The sequence below is a fragment of the Drosophila suzukii genome, chromosome 3 (genome assembly GCF_043229965.1).
Source record: "Drosophila suzukii chromosome 3, CBGP_Dsuzu_IsoJpt1.0, whole genome shotgun sequence".
In the NCBI taxonomy this organism is placed as follows: domain Eukaryota; kingdom Metazoa; phylum Arthropoda; class Insecta; order Diptera; family Drosophilidae; genus Drosophila; species Drosophila suzukii.
This window is the reverse complement of record NC_092082.1, coordinates 74214418-74239600: the sequence shown is the minus strand read 5'-3', so window position 1 is coordinate 74239600 and position 25183 is coordinate 74214418. Positions and strand designations below refer to the sequence as shown.

General features: G+C 38.1%; 3 protein-coding genes across 8 annotated transcripts in view; 1 reads left to right on the top strand and 2 right to left on the bottom strand.

The window, feature by feature from the left end:
• Positions 1–4415, bottom strand: part of SKIP (Shal K[+] channel interacting protein) — a 162091-nt gene extending 157676 nt beyond the window's left edge. For 2 of the 4 annotated variants that reach the window (XM_070996792.1, XM_070996794.1), the window contains exon 1: positions 3759–4412. The gene's annotated coding sequence lies outside the window, so the exon portion shown is untranslated. Of the gene's footprint in view, positions 1–3758 lie in introns of all 4 variants that reach the window. The other 2 variants (XM_070996795.1, XM_070996793.1) reach the window with 2 other exon arrangements.
• A 1157-nt stretch (positions 4416–5572) lies between these two features.
• Positions 5573–21030, bottom strand: LOC108006445 (myosin-2 heavy chain). 3 transcript variants are annotated; one of them, XM_065865576.2, is made up of 13 exons: positions 20630–21030; positions 13920–16407; positions 10845–10996; positions 10648–10782; positions 10326–10583; positions 9493–9832; positions 9344–9430; positions 9129–9279; positions 8756–9065; positions 7969–8068; positions 7573–7753; positions 6773–6918; positions 5573–6274 (listed from the first exon to the last, which is right to left on the bottom strand). In XM_065865576.2, exons 2-13 carry the CDS (start codon positions 16223–16225, stop codon positions 5842–5844), a joined length of 4599 nt encoding a protein of 1532 aa, XP_065721648.2. In that variant the 5' UTR covers positions 16226–16407; positions 20630–21030; the 3' UTR covers positions 5573–5841. The 3 variants fall into 3 exon arrangements, with proteins under 3 accessions (XP_065721648.2, XP_036672974.3, XP_065721646.2); XM_036817079.3 differs by lacking the exon at positions 7573–7753 and having other exon boundaries at positions 6773–6916; positions 20630–21028; XM_065865574.2 differs by lacking the exons at positions 7573–7753; positions 13920–16407 and having other exon boundaries at positions 6773–6916; positions 20630–21020.
• Positions 21031–22338: 1308 nt separating this feature from the next.
• LOC108006444 (uncharacterized) lies at positions 22339–24135 on the top strand. Its single transcript, XM_065866911.2, has one exon. It carries the CDS (start codon positions 22339–22341, stop codon positions 24133–24135), a length of 1797 nt encoding a protein of 598 aa, XP_065722983.2.
• The last annotated feature ends 1048 nt before the right edge of the window (positions 24136–25183 follow it).

Here is a 25183-nt window from a genome sequence, read left to right as displayed (position 1 = left end):
GGACAGCGAGTAGTTGTTGGCCCTGCGGCTGCCCGTCCTGGCCAAGTTTGCGAGAAAATCGATTTCAGCGCTGCCTGCGCTCGCACGGGCGGCCTTTTGGATGCGAGTGTCCAGGTTTCAGGTCCAGCTTTAGCTTCAGGTCCAGTGCGAGTTCGAGTTCGAGTCCGAGGCCCAGTCACAGTCCCATTCGTATTCCCCGGTCCACAGTGCACAGTATTATTCCCACTCCCGGTCCCATTTCCCAGTTGGGGAGTTGCACTCCTGTTCGTCCACAGTGAGAAATATCAATGGTAATAACTTTAAGGAGGTTATCTCAACATAAAAAGGATATAATCTTTAAATTTGGAGACTTATGAGAATCCATTCTATAATAAAATGAGAAGAATAACACCTTTCTTATATTATTCCAAGAAATTATTTCAATTCTTTGAACATTAGACTATATTTAAAACTTTAATTTAAATGGTATTCCTACCATATTTTTCTTCGAAGTTTATAAATTTAATACCATACTTTTGATGTATGTTACTGCAATTTGTATAACACTTAAAAAGCCTATAAAAGGGATATGTTAGTAAAAAATTAGCGTGAGTAATTATTTAATGCCGTCTTAAAATTACTTTCAAGCTGGTGTTTAGCCATCAAAAAATAGATATCGTGAAGATATTTTACTTTCAGTACTCATAAATGCCGCTTTATAACCACCATTATCTTTATTTTATTTTTGCTCAGTGTCCGTCTGTTTGTTTGTTTGTCGCTTTTAATGCTGAGCGGAGCTGGCGGAGGCGACTCTTGACTGATTTTTATGCTTTTGGCCCAATTGCCCCGCAGTAGCCGCGCCGTTTGGCTGGGAGAGCGGACTCCAATGGGCATCGACCGGTTCTCGCTCCTGCACCCTGCGAAAACCCCTTCCCTTTGAAAAACCCCCTCAATACCACCCATTAGCGGCCCTTTGTTTGACTTGCAGTTGCAATATAAGGTCATTCCTCTGCTCTTGTTCTTGCCGGTGTTTTTGTTGCAGTTGCACGCTTTTCGTTTCGTTTGATGGCTGCGCACGCGGCCTTTTGTTAGTTTTCCCCATCCAATTTCATTTTTTTTTGCTGCTTTTCCATTATTATTATGCTTTTTTCGTATACTCTTTAAGGGAACAACATCGGAGAAATCGCAGTCTAATCACTTCATTAGCCGGGGTCTCCCACCGCTTTTGGCCATGTTAACACGTTGTTCGGCTGCAAGTTGCACGAACTCGCTGGCCAAGTGCGAAAAAAAGTGGGCTTTAATTGAAAAGTGTGGGAAGTGTAATCGCTGCTGCGACTTTTGCTTTCTTTTCGATGTTTCCAGTGGTTCTATGGATTTTTTTAAAGGGCCACTTATTTTTCTTCAATGTTGGGATGTTTGTTTTCGGAAATTACAGAAAATAGTTATCTATGCAAGGGGTTTTATATTTGGATATTTTTAATTGAGGAAACTCTAGAAAAGATTTAAACTTCACCAAAATTTAGGAATGATTACGATATTTTTGTGAAGTATATAATTGGGATCAGTTTAAAGACTTATCTTTAAAACATTGGTGATATAACATAAATAAACATGTTTCAATTTCTGGAAACATTTAACATTTCTGCCTTTATAATGGCAGATATCATAAGCAAATTCGTTATGGCCTTTAATAATAGTGCAAAAATATCCCGACAACTGCAATTTAGTTTTCATAATTGATCAAAATGTTGGTAATTGCAGACTTTATAGATGTACAATTAAGTGCTGTTTGCCGACAACTAAATGCTTAATTGTATCAATTAAATTGTTGAACAATGAATAAAGGTATTTAGAGTGTAAGCCCAAAAAGTCGAAGCATCTAATTTGCTAGCCCGCATTGTATTTGCTTAAAGTTTTCTCACAATTGTGCGGTGAAATGGCATCAGCTGGTGCGGAGAGCTCCGCTCGCTTATCGCATAATTGGTAGCAATGTTGGCTGCCACTTTTTGCTGCGGCTTCTGTGGCTGTGGAGCCTGGTAGCTGGAGTATGGTGGCTGGTGGCTGGAAGCCAGGTCTCTCCACCTCGCCGTATCCGTCGCATTCCGGAGATGCCGGCAAAACACTTGTCAGCGACTTAAATGGCGCGCAGCTGTGCGGCATTAGCTGGGGAGCTGAAAAGCTGGGTAGCTTGGAGATCTGGGCTTATTGGGGGGACCAAGGCGACTGGACACACCTCTTAAGGAGGTGTTGCGACCACTGCTCCAGGAAGTGGGGTTCGGGGGGGGCACAAAGGGTGCAAGGCGGTCCAGTGGCGACATTTGATGTGATTATTGAGTTATGCCCACGGGGGCAGGTGCCTGGCATATTTCGCTTAATTTTCTGATGAAGTTATTCACAGAGATATGGAACGCAGCGAAAATGTACAAGTATTACAAGCAAAGATAAGCGGAAAAAAAGAACTCGAAAAAATGTGAAAAGGGAGGTGTGTTTGTGAGATTTAAAAACACTCATTTCGCTGTCTTACAGTCAGCAACTTTAGGTTTTATTTTGACACTGCCAAGACAGGTGTTTAAAAACATTTCAGTAGCTAAAGGAACTTAAAAACATTTGAGCACTTAATAGGCACAGAGATTTTAAATGATTGTTATTCCTAGCAAATTTATTGTCAGAAATAAATAAGCAATTAATTATATTAAATATGATTTTAATAAATGATAGGGTATATTTAATATTAAATAAATTTTAATCCCTGTTAAATTGTTTTCCCATTTAAAACGAATAATGTATTCCAAAGTAGAAATTTTTTTAACAGTAGAAATTTACAATGTAGATTTATAATATTTTGAAATTTTCAACCACTTCGTCCATTGTTTTCATAAGATTGTTTTCTTAAGGTTATTTTGTATTATATCAAAAATATTAGAATTATGTTCTATTTTAGATAATTTAATGTAATACAGTCCAACATCTTAAAAAATGCACATTCAAAAAATTGTTCGAGTTCTAATGGACCAATATATTAGAAATCTTTGGGATCTCAATATAAAAAGAATAAATTTATTCAACATGTTGTAATAGATTTTATGATGTTTATATTTTTGCTATTTTTTCCTTTTTTTAATAAAAAATAAGAGTGGATAGGAATTATAATGTAGTTCTTATCATTTTTGACTAATATTTTAAGCATTCTAAAAACTGGAAATTCGAATACAATCGATACAGTGGAAATTGACAATTGGAGAAAGATATAAAAACATGGAAATGGCAAAAGGAAGTGTTGCATAAATAATTAACATTTGTCGGGAAATCTGTGGGCAGCAACAACAAAAAGCCGGCACAGAGTCAGAATTAGAAGGTGAAAGGGAGAGAGAGAGAAGAAACGAAAACAGCAGGCACTACAAAATCACGGGCAACAACAACTACATACAACCCCGGAGGATGAGGATAGAGTGGAAATGGAGGGGGAATAAAAACATAAAAAAGCGGCACAGATTGCCGAGAACAACAACTAAACACGGGAAACACACACACCCATATAGACACACACACAAACAATTCGAGCACTCCAGCTGTGTAGTTGTTGTTGTTGCCGTTTTATTTTTTCCTCTCCTTTTTGCCCTGCAATCAATAAAACGGATTAGGAATATCCTTTAAATGCGGCGCTTGGTGGAGGCTGCACACACACACACGCTCGCACACCCAAAATCTCCCTCACACACTCACATGGCTGCAAATCTTTTACAATAACACATAGAAGGAATAAAAGTAGCGGCACTTACTTTTGGCTCTCGTTCTTCGCCCTTCCTTTTCGTAGAAGAAATTAGGAGATGGCAATTGAAGGTGGTAAAGGAGGACGGCAAGGAGGAGATGAAAACAAAACCGAAAAACGCACACTCAAACACGCACGCACACAGAGACACGCAGGGCGAAAGATTTACCGTTACGCGACGCGAGGATGCTCAAAAAATTACATACTTTTTTTTTTTCTTATTTACTCCAATTTTGATTTTGTCACTTGCATCACAACATTTGACCCCAACGACCTTGCTGTTTCTCGTTCGTTACCAAAACTATAAAGTGAATCCTTAAAATGCAAATTGAATTGCTTGTGAAATTACTGTGGAACACACACGACGTTTAAAATTAACAAATTGCTGCCGGTTGTGCCTGCTCTTTCGTCTCCGCTTTGTTATCACGATTTCCCTTTCCTCGCTGGCAAACGGTAAATGGTTATTGGTTATTGGCCAGCTTGTTTGCTCATTAAACGGCTCGTTTGGCCACCGTTTTTCTCAATCACAACACTTGCTTTCGATTCAGTAATCAGTTTGCCCACAACTGTTTTGCCGGCTTTTTCAGTTTTTCACGCGACCAGGCCGTTTCTTCGTTTCTTCAAATCGACCGCTTTCCTCGAGTTTGAATTTCAAACTGAGCGACGAATTCGGAAACGCGGCGGTGCATGCACTCGTATATATTTGGAACCCGATCTAAACGAGCTAATCGTTTAGTACACTCGGTCATTCGCTCGGGCGCATGCGCGATCACACTCTCACGCTCTCTGGAGTTCTCTCTCTCTGTGTAGTTAACAGAAGCCAAAACATCTGTTGAGCTAACAGATGCTAGCACTAACATCAAGTTGTTTTAAAAATTTTGGAACCTATTTTCGAAAATCGAAGACATGTGCATATTTTGAGGTCTTCATTGCAAATATTTGTGTCGAAACCAGCAGATATTATGATTACTTAATTAACCTATTTGACAATTATTTATAAGAATTTATATTTATGTCTTCTAAAGCTTGACTATTTTATCCAAAATAATTCAAACAAATCATGTAGATCGTGTCACTTTTTTACAATAAGTTTATACTTAATGATATAACTTAAAAAAAAGTTTAGTCAAAATTCAAATTTTGACATGAACTCTGAAAATAATTGCACCATTCTGTAGTTTTAGAATTATTGAGCGTGTTTATTTTGCAGTTCAACGATTTCTCTCGCAAAACCTGGTACTAGGAAAGAAACTGAATAAATGAAATATCTTATTAAATTTCTCAGACTTTTCTTAAAATGTTAAAATAATATAAGTATAAAATTAAAAGGCAAATGTGATTTGTTTAATGTGATTTATACATACATACATACATATATGATTTTAAAATCGTATTGAGCTAAAATGATAAGAAATCCTGGACAGCCGTTTATTTTAGCTCCTCTCTGCTTGAGCTCTCTCACAATACAGTTCGTGCGTTAGAGCAAGACAGTTGCAGACATTTTTATTTGAATTTGAGAGAGAGGAGAGTTTTGGAGAGCAAGCATTAAACAGTATTGCAGACAGGGTTGTCAGCGTTGCGTTGAATTGGCGTAACATGTAAATTGACATGTAAAATTAATACAGAATGTAGAATCCATGTACAAATTTATTGTGCTAAATTTTATTTAAACCCTTTAACCAAAAAAATGAACAAAAAATATTATTTAATTAAGATAGGTAGCACCTACAAAAAACTTAGGTAAAGCATTGAAACATTTTTTTTTCATCTAATAGGTTTATTTATTAGTTAGAAGAAACCCGTATTCCCTACAACACACCTTAGTTTGTTTTAGTTAAAAATATTTACATTTATTTCGTTCTTTTTTTTAGCGGTTTCAGAAACCAATTCAGAAATTAGATTTACAATTTTTTTGAGTTCAAGCTTTGAGCGGTTTTGTTGAGTGGGTCGATTTCCGTATCCTGCGATACAGAGGGCAGCACATAGAGCACCAAAGCACCCGGGATCACACATCCTTGGTCCTGGAACATCCACTCCAGGGGGATCTCGAAAAATACAGCCACAAAATTGGAAGATATATAAGAAAAGGTGGATCACACGGCGGTGATGAGATGGGCGTCATCTTCGTTAATCCGATCAGATTTTCCATTGACCTCGATCGTGTGATTTGACTCTGTATCGCTGGGCTCCTGTTCGATTTCCTCCTCCTCCTCATCGTCATCTCCCTGGGAGGAGTTTTCCCCATTTTCATGCTCGGGGGATTCCCGCTCTTCGTTTTCCTCGTAAATGACGTCACAGCTGGTGGGTATCGATTTGGGCGGCGGTTTCTTTACCGACTTTCCACCGCCTTTTCGGTCACCATTTTGTTGCATCTCGGACATTTGAATCTGCATTTCCCTCAGGCGATCGGTGAGTACGTATAGATCTCGCTCCTGACTTTCGCATCGTGTTCGCAGTTCGGATATCTCACGCAGATCCTCGGCTCGAGGATCCCTCCGTTCGTATCGCATGCGCATCTCCTCGAACCTGAAATAATGGTTTTATAAGATATTTTGTATTATATACCAGGATATATGATTTTTTAAGGCGGATACTGGATACTGACTTAGCGTACAACATCCCACAACACGGACAAGCAAAAGAATAACAAGTTTGGATAGGATAGATAAAGATATAAAGTCTTCGGTCAAGTTCTTAAATTCAGTGTCAAATAAAAATATATATGCTTAAATATGTATGTAAATAATCGGTAAAAATTATATTCCAAACAGAAGATATTTAAGATTTTTGTGACTGTATAAGTTATATTAAAAAAAAAGTTTAGCCTAAAGGATTTTATTAAAGAATAGTATAGAAAAAGTATATTAATATATAGTATATAGTATCTAACTATAGATATAACTTTTTGAATTTTTTCAGATACGGATCTCTATCTCAGTAATACTAAGTTTCTCGATCATATAAAATGGACTTAAGAACCGGACCTTGGGGAAAAGGTGGGTGGCTTTGGGTGGGGGCACTTACAGGTTGGTCAGGCAGCGGCACTTGCGGTGCAGCTGCTCGATCTCGTTGGCGTTGCTGATGTCGCGCTTGTCCAGCGCCGCCTTCTCGGCATCGTAGGCCGCCTTCAGGTCCTTGAGATTGCGCTGGTGCCGAAGTTCTACATCGCTGCGGATGCGGAGGCGGTTGCGGATTTGGGTTCGTGGTCGGATTCAGATTCAGATTCATTTTCGGGGTTGGGTTATTCAGGTTATATAGAGTGGGCAGAGGTTGAGGTGGATACACACACATAGCGAGAAAGAGAAAGTAAAATATTAAGAGAATCGTTCCGAAATGGCAACACTTGACAAGCTGCATTCCAGAAAAACATAATAATCTTAGGGGTTCTAAGGCACTCTACAGATTTTTAAACATTATTTGGGTGTTCTACAATCAAACAATAATTATTTTTAAGTACAGTTTAAGTTTACTATGAAATTAATGACTTATAGTTGAAATTTAGAGAAATAATATAAAAATAATAAACAATCTTTGCACAATTGTGAATAAAATGTGAGTATAGTGATACAATCTGAATATGTCTTTAGGTTATAATTATTGGGTTTTTGAGCACGGAATAAGATATTATATGTTCAAACCTTAAAGATAGGTAGTTGATTTCGTTCAAATGAAAATATTACTTTTTTAACCTTTACTTAAAGTTTTTTCCAATTTTGGAGACCTATATTAATGTTATGGGTTTGCCTAGAGACTTCCATAAAATTTCAATATTAAATTAAGGACAATATCAAGCTTAAACAGGGGATAATATTTTATTGGCGGCTTAAGAGGTGACGGTATTTAATAAAAAGCACAGCGACAATATTGAACACTAAGCATGCAATGGCGATCAGCGGCGACATGGTCAGATATAGCACATATAGGGTCGGCATATACGGCCACGCCCCCTTGGCCAACGCCCACAGGGCCGGAGAGGTTGTCGATCGACCTAAATGCTGATCCATGCTGATCCAATGAATAAAATGTGAAACGAGAGAAACAGAATACAAGTTCATATGATAATGAATCGAGATCAAGGCCTCAAAGGTGACAAATGAGTGGGATGCAGACATTCAATGCAAGCCAATGGTAATTAGCCAATTTAGTAGGGAGCAGTGGTACGGGGGAACTACCAGGTAACTATATATGGGTAAGGCGGGGCATGCCACTTAGCCACTCACTTGATTCGTTCATCGGCAGCGGCCATTTTCGCGCGATGTCGTTCCACAAGTTCCTGCAACGCCTCGTCCTTCTCCGCCTGCAATTTGGCCTTTTGAGAGTCTGTTGGATTTGGGGAAATGTAAATTTATGTTAAGAAATTAAAAATTAAATTCAAGTTAAATATTAAGTACTAACACATAAATATAACTTACTTCAAAGATAAGCAGTCGACCGACTTTTATCAAATATTTAAATAAATGTATAGATTTCTTATAATATAATTATAAGATCTATCATCAACCGAAACAAAGCACATAAAACATGGTAAAATAAAGTGGAGACGTTAGCGCTTATAAAAAATGCTATTTCTGATATTAAATTTTGTGACGAAGAATGATAACCATTGGAATACTTGAATGTTTACAACATTCTTGATAAAAGCCCTATTAGATTTAACCATAATATAATAATAGCTGAGCTCATGATCAAGGATCGCAAGATATACGATGAATAAAAACCTATTTCTTTTATAATCCCCATATTATAATACTATTATATATACCTAATAATTTTGTAATATATTAACAAATTTGAATAACAAATATCTAAAGTGTAGGCCAACTTAAAAAAACTTTTAAAAATTTAAAATGAATATAGAACGTTAAAAAATTGTTAGTTATGGCTAGGTATGGAACAATCTTCTAATTAGTATACAACAGGTAAGCATGTCTTATACTATATAACACTTTTTAAACAAAATTTAAATCTATAATTTATTTCTTTGTTTATAATGAGTCCTTGTCTCACCCAGCTCTTTCCGGTGCGCATCGACCATGTCCTGCGTGGATAGCTGCAGCTCCTTGGCGAACTCCTCCTTCACCTGGCCGAGTCGCTCGCGGAACTTCTCCTCCATCTCGGCCTTCTCCGCCTCGAACTCCTTCTTCAGCTTCTCCTCCAGTTCCACGCGGCGATCCTCCTCGCGGCACATGGCGTTCTGGTACTCGCGATCGGCCTTATCCAAATGCATGCGGGTCTGGAGAAGGGCGTTATCCGAACGTTCGCGCAGGCTGAGGAAATCCTGTTTCTTCAGCTCCAGGCTAGCGTGTAGATCCTCAATCTATAGGGTGTTTATAAATTTGAATTAAATAGATTTTTTAATAATATTTTTAGAATATATTACCTCAGCTCGCAGTTCCTCCTCGTTGGCCGTATATCGATTGGTCAGGGCCCTGAGTTCCTCAATATGCTCGTTCTGCAGTTTATCCAACGCATCCCGACGCTCGTCCACATACACGGACTCCAGTTCATTAGTCAGTCTTGTCATCTCTGTGCTGGGGTTGTAGAATCCAAGTTATAAGCCATATTATGAAAATATTTTAGAGATTAGAGACTTACTAAAGTTTGTTTTCCCAGAAGGCAGCCGCTTCATTGCGCACCTCATCGATTTTGTAGATCATTTGGCGCTCCTTGTCATAGATGGCACTATATATAGAATATATTTATTATTATTAATATCTTTAAAGATAACAACTAGAGATTCTTACTTATCACACTGATATTTGATCTTGTGCACCGCCTCGATCTGGGTCTCGAGGTTCTCGTTGGCCGACTGCAGATCCGCCTTCAGGTTCTCGATGCGGTCCATCAGGGTCTGGATGGACTGCTCCTGCTCGCTGACCACGCCCCTTAGGGAGTTCACCTGCGCCTGGCAGGTGCGCAGCATCTCGGACTCCCTCCGGCGGGACTGCAGCTCCAGCTCCAGCTCCTCCGCCTTGGCGCTCGCCTGCTTCCGCTCGTAGTTGCTCTTGTCCGTCTTGTCCTTGCACTGCCGTTGCATCTGCCGCAGCTGCCACTCGCAGTCCGTCATCAGGGACTCCTCGCGCTCTATAAATATTAGAAAATATTATTAGATCAATATTATATATACAGAACCGAAAATTCACATATATGTATTTTATATTGAAAAATTATTTTTAAAGGATTTACTATTATCAAATAGGATGTTTTTTAGACGATGATTCTAAAAATATTATTTTGATCATTATGTTAGGGCATTTCAAATTACAAGTCTAAGAAAATGTATAGCCCTGTATATTTCCAAGCATTTGAGGCACATTAATCAAATTACACAACCGTCTTTAAAATTGTAAAAATTATCATTATAAACGTTAGAAAAAAGGTATATGTTACACATTCGTAGGCGACCTCACAATATTTGTAAATATGTTATATTATACCAATTTATCTATTCTATATATAGGTCCATAATAGATGTACTGTTTTTATTAATACATTTCAGACTGTCTCTAAATATGTCTATACCTTAAAAGGGATTATTATAATATATTCCGTATATCTATCTTTATGACCATCTCACCTCGATTGTGTGTCCTGAGCATTTCGAACTCCTTTTGCCATTTGTCCTCGCAGATCTTGCGTTCCGCCTCGGAGTTTTCCAGGGCGTTTTTCAGAATGCGTATCTGCTCCTCCAGCTCCGCTCGTATCTTCTCCACCTGCTGACGCCATTCCTCAGCTTCGACTTGGGCACAGGCCAACTGGGTTTGCAAACTTTTGGCCAGGCCATGGGTCTCTTTGTACTTCTGGGTTAGTTCGGTATACTGAGCTTCGAGTTCGTCTAAAAAAAAATCAAAAAATATAAAAGTTAAATTACCTTACTATAAACGTTTCACAATACTCACTGTATTTAATCTGGAATTCATCTTGATTTTCGCTGTATTTGTGGCGTAAATGGACCTTTTCATCCTCTAGAAGTTTCAGCTTTTTCCGCACATATTCATCGTCCTTGTGGGCAGCACTTAGTTCACCTTGCAGTCCTGAAAAATATTAAATTCTATTAAAACGAATCCCCAAAAAGTTTTAAGAATGTGATCCTTACTCTCCACATTCCATTGCTTGACGGACAGTTCCTGCTCCAGTTTCTGGATCTTGAACTGCATATCCGCAACCTTGGCCTCCAGTTGACTGGCATTTTTGTGGGCCTCATCCAATTGGCTGGCAAATCGAACTTTCTGCTGTTTCAGCTCCTTTCTGGGAAGGCGTAGACCAGAATGAGTAATATTCGAAATAGAAACATAAATCCCTAGACAGATCAGCTCAACTGTCAGACGAATATTTTTCAAACAAATCTTGTCACTGAATAATCCCCAACACAAACAAAATGAATCACAAACGTGTTCCGCGCACGCAGCAGGAAAAGTAAGAATAAATAAACGGAAAGCCACGGAAAAATAATAATTATTATTATTTTATAGTATCGTCCCAGCGATTATACCTATAGCTAGACATTTGCCTGACGTAACTTGAATGGAAAAGCTCGTTAAATGTGAATGAGGTGTAAAAACAGTGCCAACGTCTTCCTCAACCATAATTTGTTGAGATACAATATGTATACAGATATATAGGTACGGATACAACGAACGTAGACGTAGACAAAGATGCAGAGATACAATTTTATATAATATATATATTGGCCTGTGCTTTGTTTTGTTTTGGCATTTCAACGCAAAAATGAAATACGTTTTAATTGAATTTATCCTAGTCGATTCTCGGTTGCTGCGAAAATGCGCAAAGTTTATTTTTAAATCAACGATTTTCCGTTGTTTTTGTTCGAGCATTCTGCCAACTCTCAGTCGCTCTCTATAAAAGATACAGTGCGTTTCAATAGTGTCAAACTGATAGTTTCACGATCAATTAGTGATCATGAATGCATGTCAAAAGGATCTGATCATTTTGGGATTTTATTCCGATGCAAGAGGTTACATTAAAACGTTTCTTAACGAATAACAAGTATTTTGAGCAATATAATATACAAGACTTGAAAGAAATATATCAATCTTTGTATCTTTTGTATTTTATTTTCATAAGTCTTCAATTAAAGTTATATATGATGGCCTGCACTGTCCTCACTATACAGTGCATAGTACACCCATAATTTTAGTATAGACAATGTGAATTTATCAAATTTTGTGACACGCGTTCCCAGCCTTTCTCTAGAGATAGTCGGAGATAAAGATAGCCAGAGATATCTTGAAAGTGAGAATGCGATGAACATACAAACGACAGATGCAACTCATGTACTTAGATTTAAAGTTATTTCAATTATTTTTGGCAAGAGCATCTTTGCCGGTGCCTGTGAACTTTCCGAGGCGAATGCATAGTTGCCAGCTTGGATTCTTTCGTTGTTTATGCCCAAGTTGATAATTAAATCGGATTAGATAAACATCGGGTGATGAAGGGAAGGAAACAGCAACCGAAGATGCGGGAAAGATGCCCATTAGTTATTCGGGGCAAATTACGCATACGCCGCATGTGCCGGCGTAATAGAATATACAATCTTTCAATGCTAGCCAAGTGGCGGATGCTCCTCCCGTACGCCCAATCAATTATCCGCCAAAATCAAGAACAACCCAAATAAAATTCCACAAGTGCTCGCCCCCCTCTCAAGCATTTCCTCACAAGTTTGCTCTAAATATGAACGTTTCCAAATTTACTTGTCTCTTTTTTGCACTAAGCCTAAAATAAGCAAGGCGAATAAAAGTAGAGCAGGCAGATCGTGTTCTATGCACACGAGAAAATATGATTGTGGAAAAATTCTAAAGATTAGGTGAGCAGGGGCTATGGGTACTCTAGAAAGCGATCTATTGAGACAATGTTTTAAAATTTAAATATAAAAAAAATCAAAATTAAATGAAACATTAAATGAAAAAGAAGTAAGAAGTTAAGAAGTCAAATCCAAAAATAAGTAAAATATATTGTCCCGTACTTTACAAAGTGTTTTTATTATATAGTAATAATCTTACAATGATATTCTAAAGCTTTGCAAATACTTATAATCCCCAAAAACTATATTCTGAATGATATACCCCCTGTGAGAGTGCTCAAAAAACAAGCGTGGGAAACGACCAACATGTTGCCAACAAAAATTGCAAATTAGAAGGAGGATAGCCAAACGAGAAATGACGAAGTGAATTTATTTTTGCCTCCGTACATTTGTTCAACTGATTTTAAACGCAAATCTAATGTTTATTATTTAAAACACAAAAATTTACATAAATATAAATTGTCGAAATAATAATTGTTGCCATTTGGCTATGAGACACTTGCCGCACGGCTGTCATAATCTGTCATACCGGCGAAGGCCAAACAATGCCACCTTTCACACTGCGTATACGTAATGAGAGACACTAGCCAAAACAAGTGGGATTTTCTAAGGAATTCGGTTCTATAAATATGGTATACAAGCCAAATATTTTGTGAAGGGAAATTATCCACCACATCGGATCACTTCAAACGAGGGTCTTTCTTTTGACACTATCCCTCAAAACATAAAGATCTGTAATTGATATTATTTTAAATAAATTTGGAACCCTCCAAAATGATATGACTTCATAAAAATATTTTGATTGGCATATACAACAAAATATTTACCCGATCAACTTGGGTATAAAATGTGTTCTGATCCATTTAAAAATAGTCGCCCCTGACTGGAAAACTCAACGCAAATCAAATTGGCAAAAAAACAAAGCAAATGAGAGGGAAATTTCCGCTGTCAGATTTCCCAGTAAGAAAAACCAGATCACAAGGCATGTTCCATGACACAAAGATCAAGATGAATTGGCTGCATCTTGCCATGTTAATGGTGAAAATGTTGGCATGCGCTTGCCATTTAATAAATACGCCGTACTTGATGCTGCAGCTGCTACAACTAGCTAATATCAAGTATACGTCATGAGGGAAACGGTTGCTTTGGCTTTTTATAATTTCCTGATCAATGTTTTTAATTGAATTGAACTTTAATAGTTTAATATAAGACAAAGAAAGTATGTTCTTCTAGTCCTTAGTCTTTTTCAATCCTTTACTATTAGAGTAGTTGTAAAATGCGGGTTCTAGGCTAACAAACATTTTAATCTGTTTTGAATATCCTTTTAAATTCCCCTGTTTTTAAGCTCACCTGATTTCCTGACTGTCGAAGGGGCTCGCCTGGCGCACTGGCTTGTTGAGGACACTGCCATCCTCGATGATCTCGATGCAGGGCGTCATGTCCTGGCCAAGAAAGCTGTCGTCCCTGCTGCCCTGCTTGGGACTACTGCTGCGACTGCGTCCCTCGACGTGGATGGGTATAAAGTGCACATTGCCCAGGCTATTGCCCCCCGCTCCATTGGCAATATTGATGTTGATCTGCGAATCGCCGCCATTTGTGGTTGCTTGTGATGGTGATGCTGTTGCTGTCGCAGATGTGGCTGAAAGTGTTGTTCCTGATGCCGTTGCATTGGCGGTCGTTGACTCCACAACCACATCCGGCAGACTGATGCTCTCGATGCATACCAAACGCTCGCTGAACTCGCTGAAATGCTCAATGTCGCCGAGTTCGTCGCACTGAAGAAAGGTCTCCTCGCAATCGGTGGAGTTGCCATCACGGATAAAGGTGTGGTTCAGATTCTGTTGGGTGGTTGCCATGTGCGAGGAGCTGCGGGGCGGTGGTTGCGGTGGATGCTGCTGCTGTTGCTGGGGGGCAGGAGATTCCTGATCACCGATCCCGGAATCGGCATAACTGCTGCTCAGATTGGAGTCACTCTTCAGGGCACTTCGTTCACTACTGGCCGATTGTCGAGAGTTGCCATTCGATTGATTGCTGTTCATATGTGGTTCATACTCTAGATCCACCGCCTCATCAACCTCATCTTGATCCTCCTCCTCATCATCCTGCTCTTCCTCCTCCTGGACATTTTCCAGCTTCACATTACTCAAACGAGTCCAGGGACGATTATTCGAATTTTGATAGATAGTAGCTGGTATATCCGTGGCAAAGACCTCATCTTCTAGGGTCTCTATATGCGCCTCGTTGAGTTCTTCAATGTTTATCGAATCCTCAGCCGGTTCATTGAGTTCATAGAATATTTCCTGTGATTTATTTAGTGATTCCTCTGGAAAACTACAATCCTCGACGGTGATTTTGGGCACTTCCGGTGATTTTTGATGCCTGGGCGGGGCCTGCGGCGGACTCACGACCGATTCACGGAAATCACGCGGCGTACTGGCACGCGAACTGTGGGCCGAACTGATTTCATTCGGTTTGGCACTAGTTTGGCCCATGGTTATGTCACTTAATTGCTGATGTTGCTGCTGTGGCGCTTGATGTTGCTGCTGCTTGGTGGCCAGATGTTGCCGCGGGGCAGCAATTGCATTGCCGTGCTGATGTTGCTGTTCGGCAATGGCTGTTGGCCGCTCAACGTTTGCCGCTTGAATGAGGAACGTTGAGGAACGCATGGCTGATGGCTCTTCTTTTTCCGGCTCGATCTTTTCGTGAAAATTCACGTTCTCTGCGGGAAAACTCTGGCCGTTCTCTTCCTGCCCTCCAGCTGGCTTACTTTTCTCTTCCACCGCTCTTTGTTGGCCGCTATTCTCTGGGCTATTATTAGCCAAAGTCATTTGATAAGTAGTCGGGGATGCGAGCGCGGGGTCGGAGTTCGTTTCAAGGTGTGTGGCTATGGCTGTGGCGATTACGTCTTTGGCATTACTTTTATTCGATTTATTTGGCTTGCCAGCGGTTGGGATTTTCTGCTGCTTTTGATTTTGGCTTTGATTTTGGTTTTGCCGCTGATGGTTTCGACCACGCGCCATGAAAATGTCGCTAAGAAAATCGCGACTCTTTTGCAGAGTTTTGCGCTTTTTTGTTTGCTCTGTACTATCTATTTTATCCGGACTATCTGGCCTATCTTTACTATGGTTACTAAGCTTGAAACTCCCTATAGAGAGCAGGGATTGTCGCTTTTGCGGTTCAATGTCGTTGCGCGTTTGCCGATGTGTTATTGGTATTTTAGGGCCATCGATTTCGGACTCGATAGTGCCAATTAGCTGACCACTATAGCTTTTGCTCGCGATCGCGCTGGCTGCCTCGTTTTGACTGCTGGGAGCCGCATTTCGATCACCGCCCGAGGAAAACGACCACGTCCTCGCATCTCCGCCCATTTTATTTATATACAAATTGTCGGAGCGGCCATTAGCAGCTGTTTTTGCTAATTTTAAACGCTCTTCGTCGCCATCGTCGCTGTTTTTTCTTGTGGCATCGTCGTCAAAGTCGCTGGCAAAGTCCTCCAGCTCTTCGATCACCGCCCGTCGAGCTCTTTCCGGCCTCTCTTCACGACTAAGAGATATATCCCCGATCTTACTGTATCTCACGGGTGTATCTCCATCTTCATCCTCATCGACAATCTTGTGCGTTTTTCCACGACGCGATCTTCGCAGCAAATTAAACATATTCGCTCTTTCTCTTGATGCCTTTTGCTGTCTCTGGTTTTTATTTTTATTTTAATTTTCATCTATTTCTAAATCCATTTATTTTCCTTCGTTTCGTTGTGTGTGTTCTTTTCGTTTAATAAACAAATCGTTGTTTTGTGGCAATTATTTCGTATTTTGTTGTATTTTAAATGCTTTTCAACCTGTTGAAAATATTTTACAATTTTACATTAGTTTTTGTGGCTAGTGGATGGGCGGATTAATTGGCGTTAATTAGTTTACCCGCACGCGCTCAGCACTTTTTTTGGCGGATTTACAGATTCGACTTGGTCGGCGGATAAACTGCGACTGTCGCTCAGTAGGCACTCCATGCGATGCGACTACTGTGGCCCTAATGATCGCCATCATAATGATCAGCAAGACCATCATGATGATGACAATAATGCTGGAAAAATATGAGTAACTACATTGGGTCGTGTGTGAGTACTAGCACTTGCAGAAAAAATATTTGAAAAAAAATATTATTTATTTAATTATAGCACATTTATAACATTATATTATAGTTCCAAAGTTTCCCAGGATTTGTTAAGATTAGTTTACAATACGAAATAAATCACAAAAAAACACAAAGATATTTTTGATGTTTTGCACTGCTGGGTCTCGAACCTTTTATGGACCGAATCATCCTCTTTTTTTAGTTCTTTGACCGTATTTCTAATAAATTCTATCTTAATTATTAGTACTTAAGACACAAAACAATTACAATTTGCAAGTTCCTTTATAAATATCAATTTTACAAAGTTTGCCTTAAGTATTCCTGAAATTTTTTTTTGTTTAAAAAAAAAGTTGAAAACTTTTTTCTGACTGCATAAAGAGCTTTAAAAATAATTCTAACCTTGTGCTTCCACTTTTTCTCAATTCAAGTACTTTGATTAAGAAAAATAGTTTTAAGTGCACTTATCACAAAAAAGGCACATGGCATAATTTATTTTAATTATCTGACAGAAGAACACATACTCGCACAGGCCATCAAAACTAAGTACAATGTTTATGGTAAGCTTGATAATTGCTTATGAATATTAATTGATGGATAGAAAGTGGGAGCCAGTTTTGCCTGCCGAACCATTGCCATTGTTATTGTTGTGGGCCAAAGCAATGCGTCATTATGTGTCATCCGATGAGCAACAACAATTTGCTAATTGTAGAATGTACATTGTTGAAAGCCAGAGCTCCGAATTGAGGTATTCGACAGCTGTGAAGGCATTTGAATAATCCCAAACGGAAGGCTAAAATTATTCATCGACATTGTCTGCCTAATTTGGAAAATCTCACGTGTTTTTGGGGGGGTAAAATTTTCCATTTTGTTAGCTCTTTCATCTTTCTCCATTTAGGTGATTTATTTTTTAGCTTAACTCCTAAAAGTATGCCATATAAAATTATGATATCTAATTTTTCACTGCTCCTGTATTTTTTCCAGTGCCCTTTAAAGATCTACACTTGAGTCAGCGCCACTCCTTAGTCATTAGTCTTTCCAAAGTTCAAAGTGCAGCGAATGGTCCAAAAATAAACCAATCTCAGTGCACCAAGTACAACATCATAATCCCAGTGCAACTTCCTCCATAGAAACTCCCCTTTTCTTCTCATTTTCCATGCTTCTATTTCAAGTTCAGGATGCTCTCTTCCATTTCGCACATAAACGAACCAATTATAGGCAGCAATAAAATAAAACACAGACCCGCAGATTTTCCAACCAGCGGAATCAACGGAATACAGCTAAAAATATCTATTCGAAATAAATTCTCTCGTAGGGCTCTCATTGACGTCACCTTAAAAGACGGGCGCCAGATCAATTTAATGGATGTTTCCGAAGATTAATATCTAAATCAACTGAGATAAACAAATCAATTAAATGGCCTTTGCCCTTTATGAGAAAACATTGTATCACTTTATTTGAAAATCGTTTAATTAAAGCCGAATAAACATATATATATAATGTGCTAATGTTTTTCCAAACATTGAGTTTCGGGTAATGATAGCCAAAAATTTAAATCTATCAATTAAAAAGCAAATCAGAATAATTCCAGGAAAGCCAACAGTAAAATTTATGTTTCGGAGAACAATTTGCATTTTGGGATTCACGAGTAGACAGCTGCGCAATTTGCACATATTTCCTTTTTTTTTTTAAATAGATAAAAACCGCGCCTCTGTATGATTATCATATATAAAATTGAGAAGTGGAGGTGGGAATGGGGATTTCGGAAGACCTGGGGGTTCTGGTCTGGCCAAGTGCATGACGCTCTTACTTTTGGCACGAAATTCAAAAACGGAAATGATGCAGTCGAGTATAATGGCTATGAAATGGAAATTCATATATGGAAGTTCAAAATCAATATACAAATAAAAGAAATAAATTCTATTATTTCCCTTACATTTTGTTAGCAAAACCACTGACCCACTTTATAAGTCGTTCAAGTTTACAGCCTTCAACCAGATGGCACATATTTTATACCATTGTTGAATTTACATTTCGTATCTTGCCAATTGTTGCACAAGTTCAGAAATCCAAAGCGAAAAAATCATAAACATTTTCAATGTGAAGTAAAACAGACATACAAAAATAAAAGGCACAAAAAATGATACTTAAATGATAAATGTATAATAAATTTTGCTCTTGGCCACTGCCAATGCCCCGACCTAAAGGCCCAAAAACTCAGTCAATAAAATCCATTAAAGAATTCTTTAAAGAAATGTGTTAAAGTATTTATTTTTTTGGCGGGCGTCGGCGGCAATGGAGGCGGGAGAAATTAATAGAAATTAGAATTATATGACAAAAAAATGCCACAAACAAAAAATATGCCATGAATATTTGGCATGCTTTTGTCGACGTTTGAACATATGTTTGCAATCGGGCCGGAATATATGGCAATACGTATTAACAGGTTTAGATATGTACAGTCCGTTTCAGAACAAGAGGGATGTTTATTTTGTGATAAGTTAAAAAATATGTTTTAAATTAAATTATTAAAACACTAACACTTCGGCTATTGTATATCTTTAAATTAGCAATTTTGAGAATATAATGTTTAATTTTTTGGACACAATCTCGAGTTAGCCAATAGCTTCATAGCAGATATTTCTTATTAATATTTAAAGTGTACTTTAAATCATTCTTATTCATATTTAAAATGTGTTTAAAATCATTGGTAGTATTACTTCAAGAATACCATTAATTTATTTTACGATCATTTCATTTCTATAACAGGTGCCATACGAAAAGCACAGTTCTTCGCTAATGATTTAAATATGGTTCGTAACAAAACACTTGAAACTTGAAGCGTGGAGACAAAAATCCACTTGAAATTTGTTTTCCTAGCCGAGAATGACAAGCCCCATGGTCAGAAAAATATGGGGAGTGTATGTACTCTCAGTTTCATCTTCAGATAGATCATAGAAGTATACCTCTTATAGAGACTTTCCTGCTAGGTGCAACACTTTCGAGCACTTTTCCTTTACTCAGGCGATTGTTTGTTTGTCGCCGCCCACACAGTCGACCTGGCACTGGGCCAACTGACATTGACTGATGCCAGATCAAGCAGCGGATCCAAAACATTCCGGCCATAGAGGTGCCGTCGCCCAGGGACGGGTTAATGTTTATCCTAGATTTTTGGAACGTTTTTCCCTGTCTGTCTGCTTAGCTGCTAAAGATTTTCCAAAACACTTTCCGCATGCTCTCTGAACTGCTCGACTTTTCCATTCCACTGCCCGTGGAGGTGATAAAAACGGTTTACTACACATAAAACAGATATGTAAAGCGCGGCGAGGGGGGCTAATAAATTTCAAAATTAGTGAAACTATTATGGCATGCGACAGGCGACAAAAATTGATTGCGACAGGCCCGCCTTGAGGTGTTGAGCGAGTTAATCGTGTGTATCTTAGCAAAAGCCCAAACAATAACAAATGTGTAATAAGTATTTACAGTGATGGCTCATAAAACGCTTTCATGGGGTTTTTAATGAATTATTTCTTTAAATATATACCTCTTTGGGTTTAATTTTCATGGAATTGTTTACTTAAATGGAAAAACAAAACATATTAAAACTGAAAAAAGAGAATTGTTAACAAAAATAACAATGGGCCTGTGCTTTTTCTAAGAATTACTTCTAAAATCAGGCTTCTTTTATTATTTAAAATTAAAAAAAACATTGCACCATGTTCTTTGTTTAATATAATATTTACAATTGTTATTCCTACGAAAAATAAAGAAACATTTTTGAAATTATTATTATTTTGATCTCCTCTTTTTCTGTGTGCTTTATAGTTTTTTTTTGGTTCTAACATTAAAGAAAATGTACCTAAAACGATTCTTGGAAAACAAAGAATCCAGCTTATATACATTTTTTGAAGCATTTTTTAGCTTGAACTTACTTGAAGAACTTGAAGGGGTTTTGTTCTGGATTATTAATGCAATTTCCACTGTACTGTTTATAAGTCATACACATATACGTTCAGTAGTTGTTTTAAAAGATTATTTACGCAATTACACAGATACACACACACACACGTATTTCAATTTGATTTGACACTGAATGACAATTAATATTTGTTAAAATGAAATTTTCTCATTTCCGCTTGGCCCACGCCAACATAATTTCTTTGGGAATGGCGGCTGGGGGGTGGGGAAAATCTGGGGAAAACACTTGTTAATCGCTGACAGGCGACGGCACATGCTCGGGCGGCCCAAGCGCATCGACTGCCCAGGGCGGAAAATCCATTTTTCACTTTTCACAATGGCGCTCACGGCGCTCGCGTTCCAAACGGCTCAGCAAACGGTACACGACTGCACAGGCAACTGATCATTTTGGCCGAGGAAAAGCGCTGCTGCCGAGGAAAATTGTCGCTCGGCCGACTCTATCGATAGACTTAAATGCTGCCGGTCCACTCGACGTCGATCAGTGGCCAAATGGAAACGGTTAACCGAACAGATCTCAATTGTTGCACAAACAAATGGAGCGGGAATGGCAGCACAGCTGACCCATAAAGCGCAAATGGGGAAAAACATTCCCAGTTCAGCAGCTGGAGAAAGGCAATAACATTTATCTTAATGTAGATTTGGAAAATTTAAATCTATCGGATTTGCTTGTTTTCATTTTTTGAGTTTGATTATTTCCCTATACAATAGAAAGCTATTTCGATGCCTTGGGCGTTGCACTATTTGATTTGTGGCACAAATAACCAAAATCAAACTAATATCTTTTTCTCGGAGACCAGCAAAATATACAACTAGTTATATTACTCTGTGAAGTGTATGAAAACACTGTTTTCTTTGGGATTTTTCTCAAAAAATGTTGTACAAACTTAAACCATAAACATGTTCTCAGTCATAACTTCTATTGCAAGACACTAAAGGACCTTACCTTTAAGAATACCATGCTTTCAAATTAGTAAATTGCAATTAAGTTAATTAATTAATTTTGCACAACATTTGACAGGTGCTATCTTAGCTGACAGATAAGCTTATAATTCAGGGGGGAACATTTCTAAAGTACTTTCGAAGTACTTAGTTAAATTCCAACTGTTTAAAGCTATTGCAACTAACCTTGACTATTAGATACCCGTTACTCAGCTAAACGGAGTGCGAGGGTGATGTTTCCGAGATTGCAAATTTTATTTTCTTAGGGCGTTGGAGTGGGCGTGGCACCCTGTTGAAATAAACTTGCGCTGCGCAAGAATCTCAAGAATCTGCATGTCAAATCCCAACTTTGTGGCTTTTCTAGAGTCCGAGATCTTAGCACTTATACGGACGGAAAGACGGATCCTGATTCTTCTACCTTTTACATATTTTTTGACGAATCTAGTATAACCTTTTACTTTCCGAGTAACGTGTATAATTATTAATGTTATGCTAACTGAACAAAATTTTTAGGTTTGACCCATTTGTACAATTTTCAACGAAATTTTTGATGTGGCTTGTACCGCTTAGATTATAGAGAACAAAAACTATGCCAAACTGACAGTTGTTATCTGAGATTTATTAGTCGATAGCCCCTTGAGTTGGTGAGCACTTTAAAAATAGATTCTAGTTAGTACAGGCTAAACTTCCTTTAGAAGCAGAAGCAACACAAACTACAAGGGCAATGTCGCCTTTAGTCAAATTAATTTTAATAGTTCTTCTTCTGAGACCAGCGCTTTTTCAAGAAACTGAATTTCCACAGCTCAAATATCTGAGCAGAATTGTTCATAGCATAATCAAAGTGCAAAGAACGAAAACAATTGTGATTTTCAAACACCACCTAAACAACAACTGCTCTCTTCAGCACTGGAATCCCCATGGAATAGCCATTATGCGAACTAACGATCTCGAAATGGTCAGGATGAAAGGTACATTTAATAGCCGCGCGATGGCTATTGTCTGCATTGGAAAAAGTTCACACATTGATCTGTTAGATAAAGTGGCTGAGGCCTTTGACAACATGAGACAACGGAGAATAATATTGTGGACGCAAATAAAGCCTACGAAGGAGTTTCTCGAACAGATCTCCAAGAAATCCACAGACTTTAACTTTTTAAATATTGATGTGCTAAAAGATAACCCAAAGGGAGAATTGTCATGTCATCGCCTAAATCCTTTTCCAAATGCTCATTTTTATCGACTGGAAAATATTTGGAAACTCAATGGATCATTTTTCAGAGATTCTGAGTTCAATTTTCAAGGAAAGACTGCTACTATAAAGCACGACTATAACTGGAGTCTAAAAGCGGGAGAAGAACATAAAAACTTACTAAAGTTTCCTATTACCCGAATCGAAGACTGGGATGTCATTGGGTTTGCACTTAAATACAACGTGACTTTGCAGTTCTTAGAGGAAACCTCATCAGGCAAGAATCACTTTGATATTCAGTTAAGAAAACGTGTCATAACCGAAAATGATATTTCCGGGCTTACGGACTATGTGAACCCATTCTGTTCCTCGTCGCTAGTGGTTGTGGTTCCCTGCGGTAACTATATGAGTTTTCAGGATGTTCTCCAGCAATCTGGTATTCAAAAATGGATTTCGTACATTATAACTGTCTATGTGTGTTGCGTGTTGATAGAGGTCTTTATTATTAAGGTAACTCTACGGATTTCTGGAAAAGCACACCGCCTCACAATCCTTAACCCTCTGGTCAACCTATACGCTTTTAGAGCCATTTTGGGCCTACCATTCCCGGAACCCCGAAGGTCAAGCCTTTCGCTACGTCAACTTTTCTTGGCTATTATCATTTTTGGAATGGTGTTCAGCAGCTTTATAAACTGCAAGTTAAGTGCCATGCTTACAAAGCCTTTTCATCGACCCCAAGTGACGAATTTTGAGGAGCTACGGGAAAGTGGACTGGTTATACTCATGGATGAATTAACAAACGATTTTATTAGTACGGAGCTCAATACCGAGTTTTATGAACGCTATATGCCGAGAAAAAAGATTTTGCCATTTTTTGAGAGAGTAAAACTATTATATTTGCATAATGGCAGTTACGCAACAATCATGTTTTACGACAATTGGCAATCTATTGACGCCTATCAGCGATCCAGAGGAGTGCAACCTTACTGCTCCTCGAAAGAATTAATCGTTGCTGAGAATTTACCAAGAATGCATATTCTGGCAAATAATTCCTTATATCACAGACCGTTAAGCAGATTCCTAACGAATATGCAAGAGTCTGGAATTTACCAGAACTGGCTTAAGAGGATTCCCAAAATGCTTGAAAAGAAAGTAAATCAAACTATTATTCCCAATATCGACGGGCAAAAAAGGGCTCTTTCCATCGAACAGTTTCAGTGGCTATGGTACTTACTCGTTATGGGTTATAGCACCTCTTTAGTAGTATTTCTTGGAGAGGTATTTCTAAAAAAGTGGAGAAGACCTCTAGAGAATAGAGATTTTAATGTGTAAAAAAGAAAATGTTTAGAGTATGTTTTGTAAATGGAAACTTACTTGGACATGTTTAATATGTATTTTTTAGATAACAATATTGTATCTCACAAATTAATCTTGTATAAAATTTATATATCTATATTTAAATAAAAGCTCTTAATGTTATGCTCCAAAAATGTTGTATTTATTTTAAACTTTGGGCTTTAATCAAAAAATTTATTTTGGAAAGAAAACTTTTTAAATATATTTATAAGGAGGTGGTTTTTTCTAGAATTAAACCTCTGGCATGGAACTCCTTGTCCCTTAAACTTGTTTTGCAATAAGCACATCAATTTATGGAATTGCTTTTCCTAATAGTTTGCGCATAAACACGGCAATAGAACAGTAGTTAAAGGCAAACTTTAAAGAAATAAAAATTAAATTAATTTACTATAATTTCAGCGAGCAATTTCAGTTCTTAACTGAGTGATAAAGAGCTCCCCAAGATCCCTGATAAGCGGGCAATCCCACATTAATCCAACTCAAGCCAGAGCGCCATGATTTCATTACTGCATCAACTACCCAGCTGAGATCATAAAAGTGAAAATTTTCATTACCCACCGGAGGTCCAGGGGATGAAAAGGGATTTCAGATGGTTGCTGGCTACTGCGTCTGACACATTATCCACAATTAAACATGCAATAAATTCACTTTAAACACGCATAAATTTATAATGTAAGGGACAGGTTTTTTCAGCGTCCATATTCTTTTTTGTCAATATTTTTTTGCCGTTCGTAGTTCATTAAAAAATAATTAAAAATTGTAATCGACGCAAATTTGTGCCTGCCTTTGCACAATTATTTATGCTCACATAAAGCACAAAATGAAAGGGCATTAATTTGCACTCGTGTCAACTATAAGTGTGCGGTAGATAAATTAAAAGTAAACAAGTGAATAAATTTTGCAAAAATTATTAAAGTTGCCAAAAGCTCAAGATAGCGTTTCCCAGGGAGAGATTAAAGATTTCTCTTACGCATGAGCCGAAGATGTTAGAATCCTTTTACAGAACTGTCTGAAAAGAAAAACA

Excerpts from the sequence above, each read along its gene's own strand:
- LOC108006445 (XM_065865576.2), bottom strand. The coding sequence starts at position 16,225 with ATGTTTAATTTGCTGCGAAGATCGCGTCGTGGAAAAACGCACAAGATT. Across the intron at positions 10,584-10,647 it reads TGAATTCCAGATTAAATACA|ACGAACTCGAAGCTCAGTAT; the intron begins GTGAGTATTGTG and ends ATTTTTTTTTAG. Across the intron at positions 8,069-8,755 it reads TGCGCACCGGAAAGAGCTGG|ACTCTCAAAAGGCCAAATTG; the intron begins GTGAGACAAGGA and ends CAAATCCAACAG.
- LOC108006444 (XM_065866911.2), top strand. The coding sequence starts at position 22,339 with ATGTCGCCTTTAGTCAAATTAATTTTAATAGTTCTTCTTCTGAGACCA.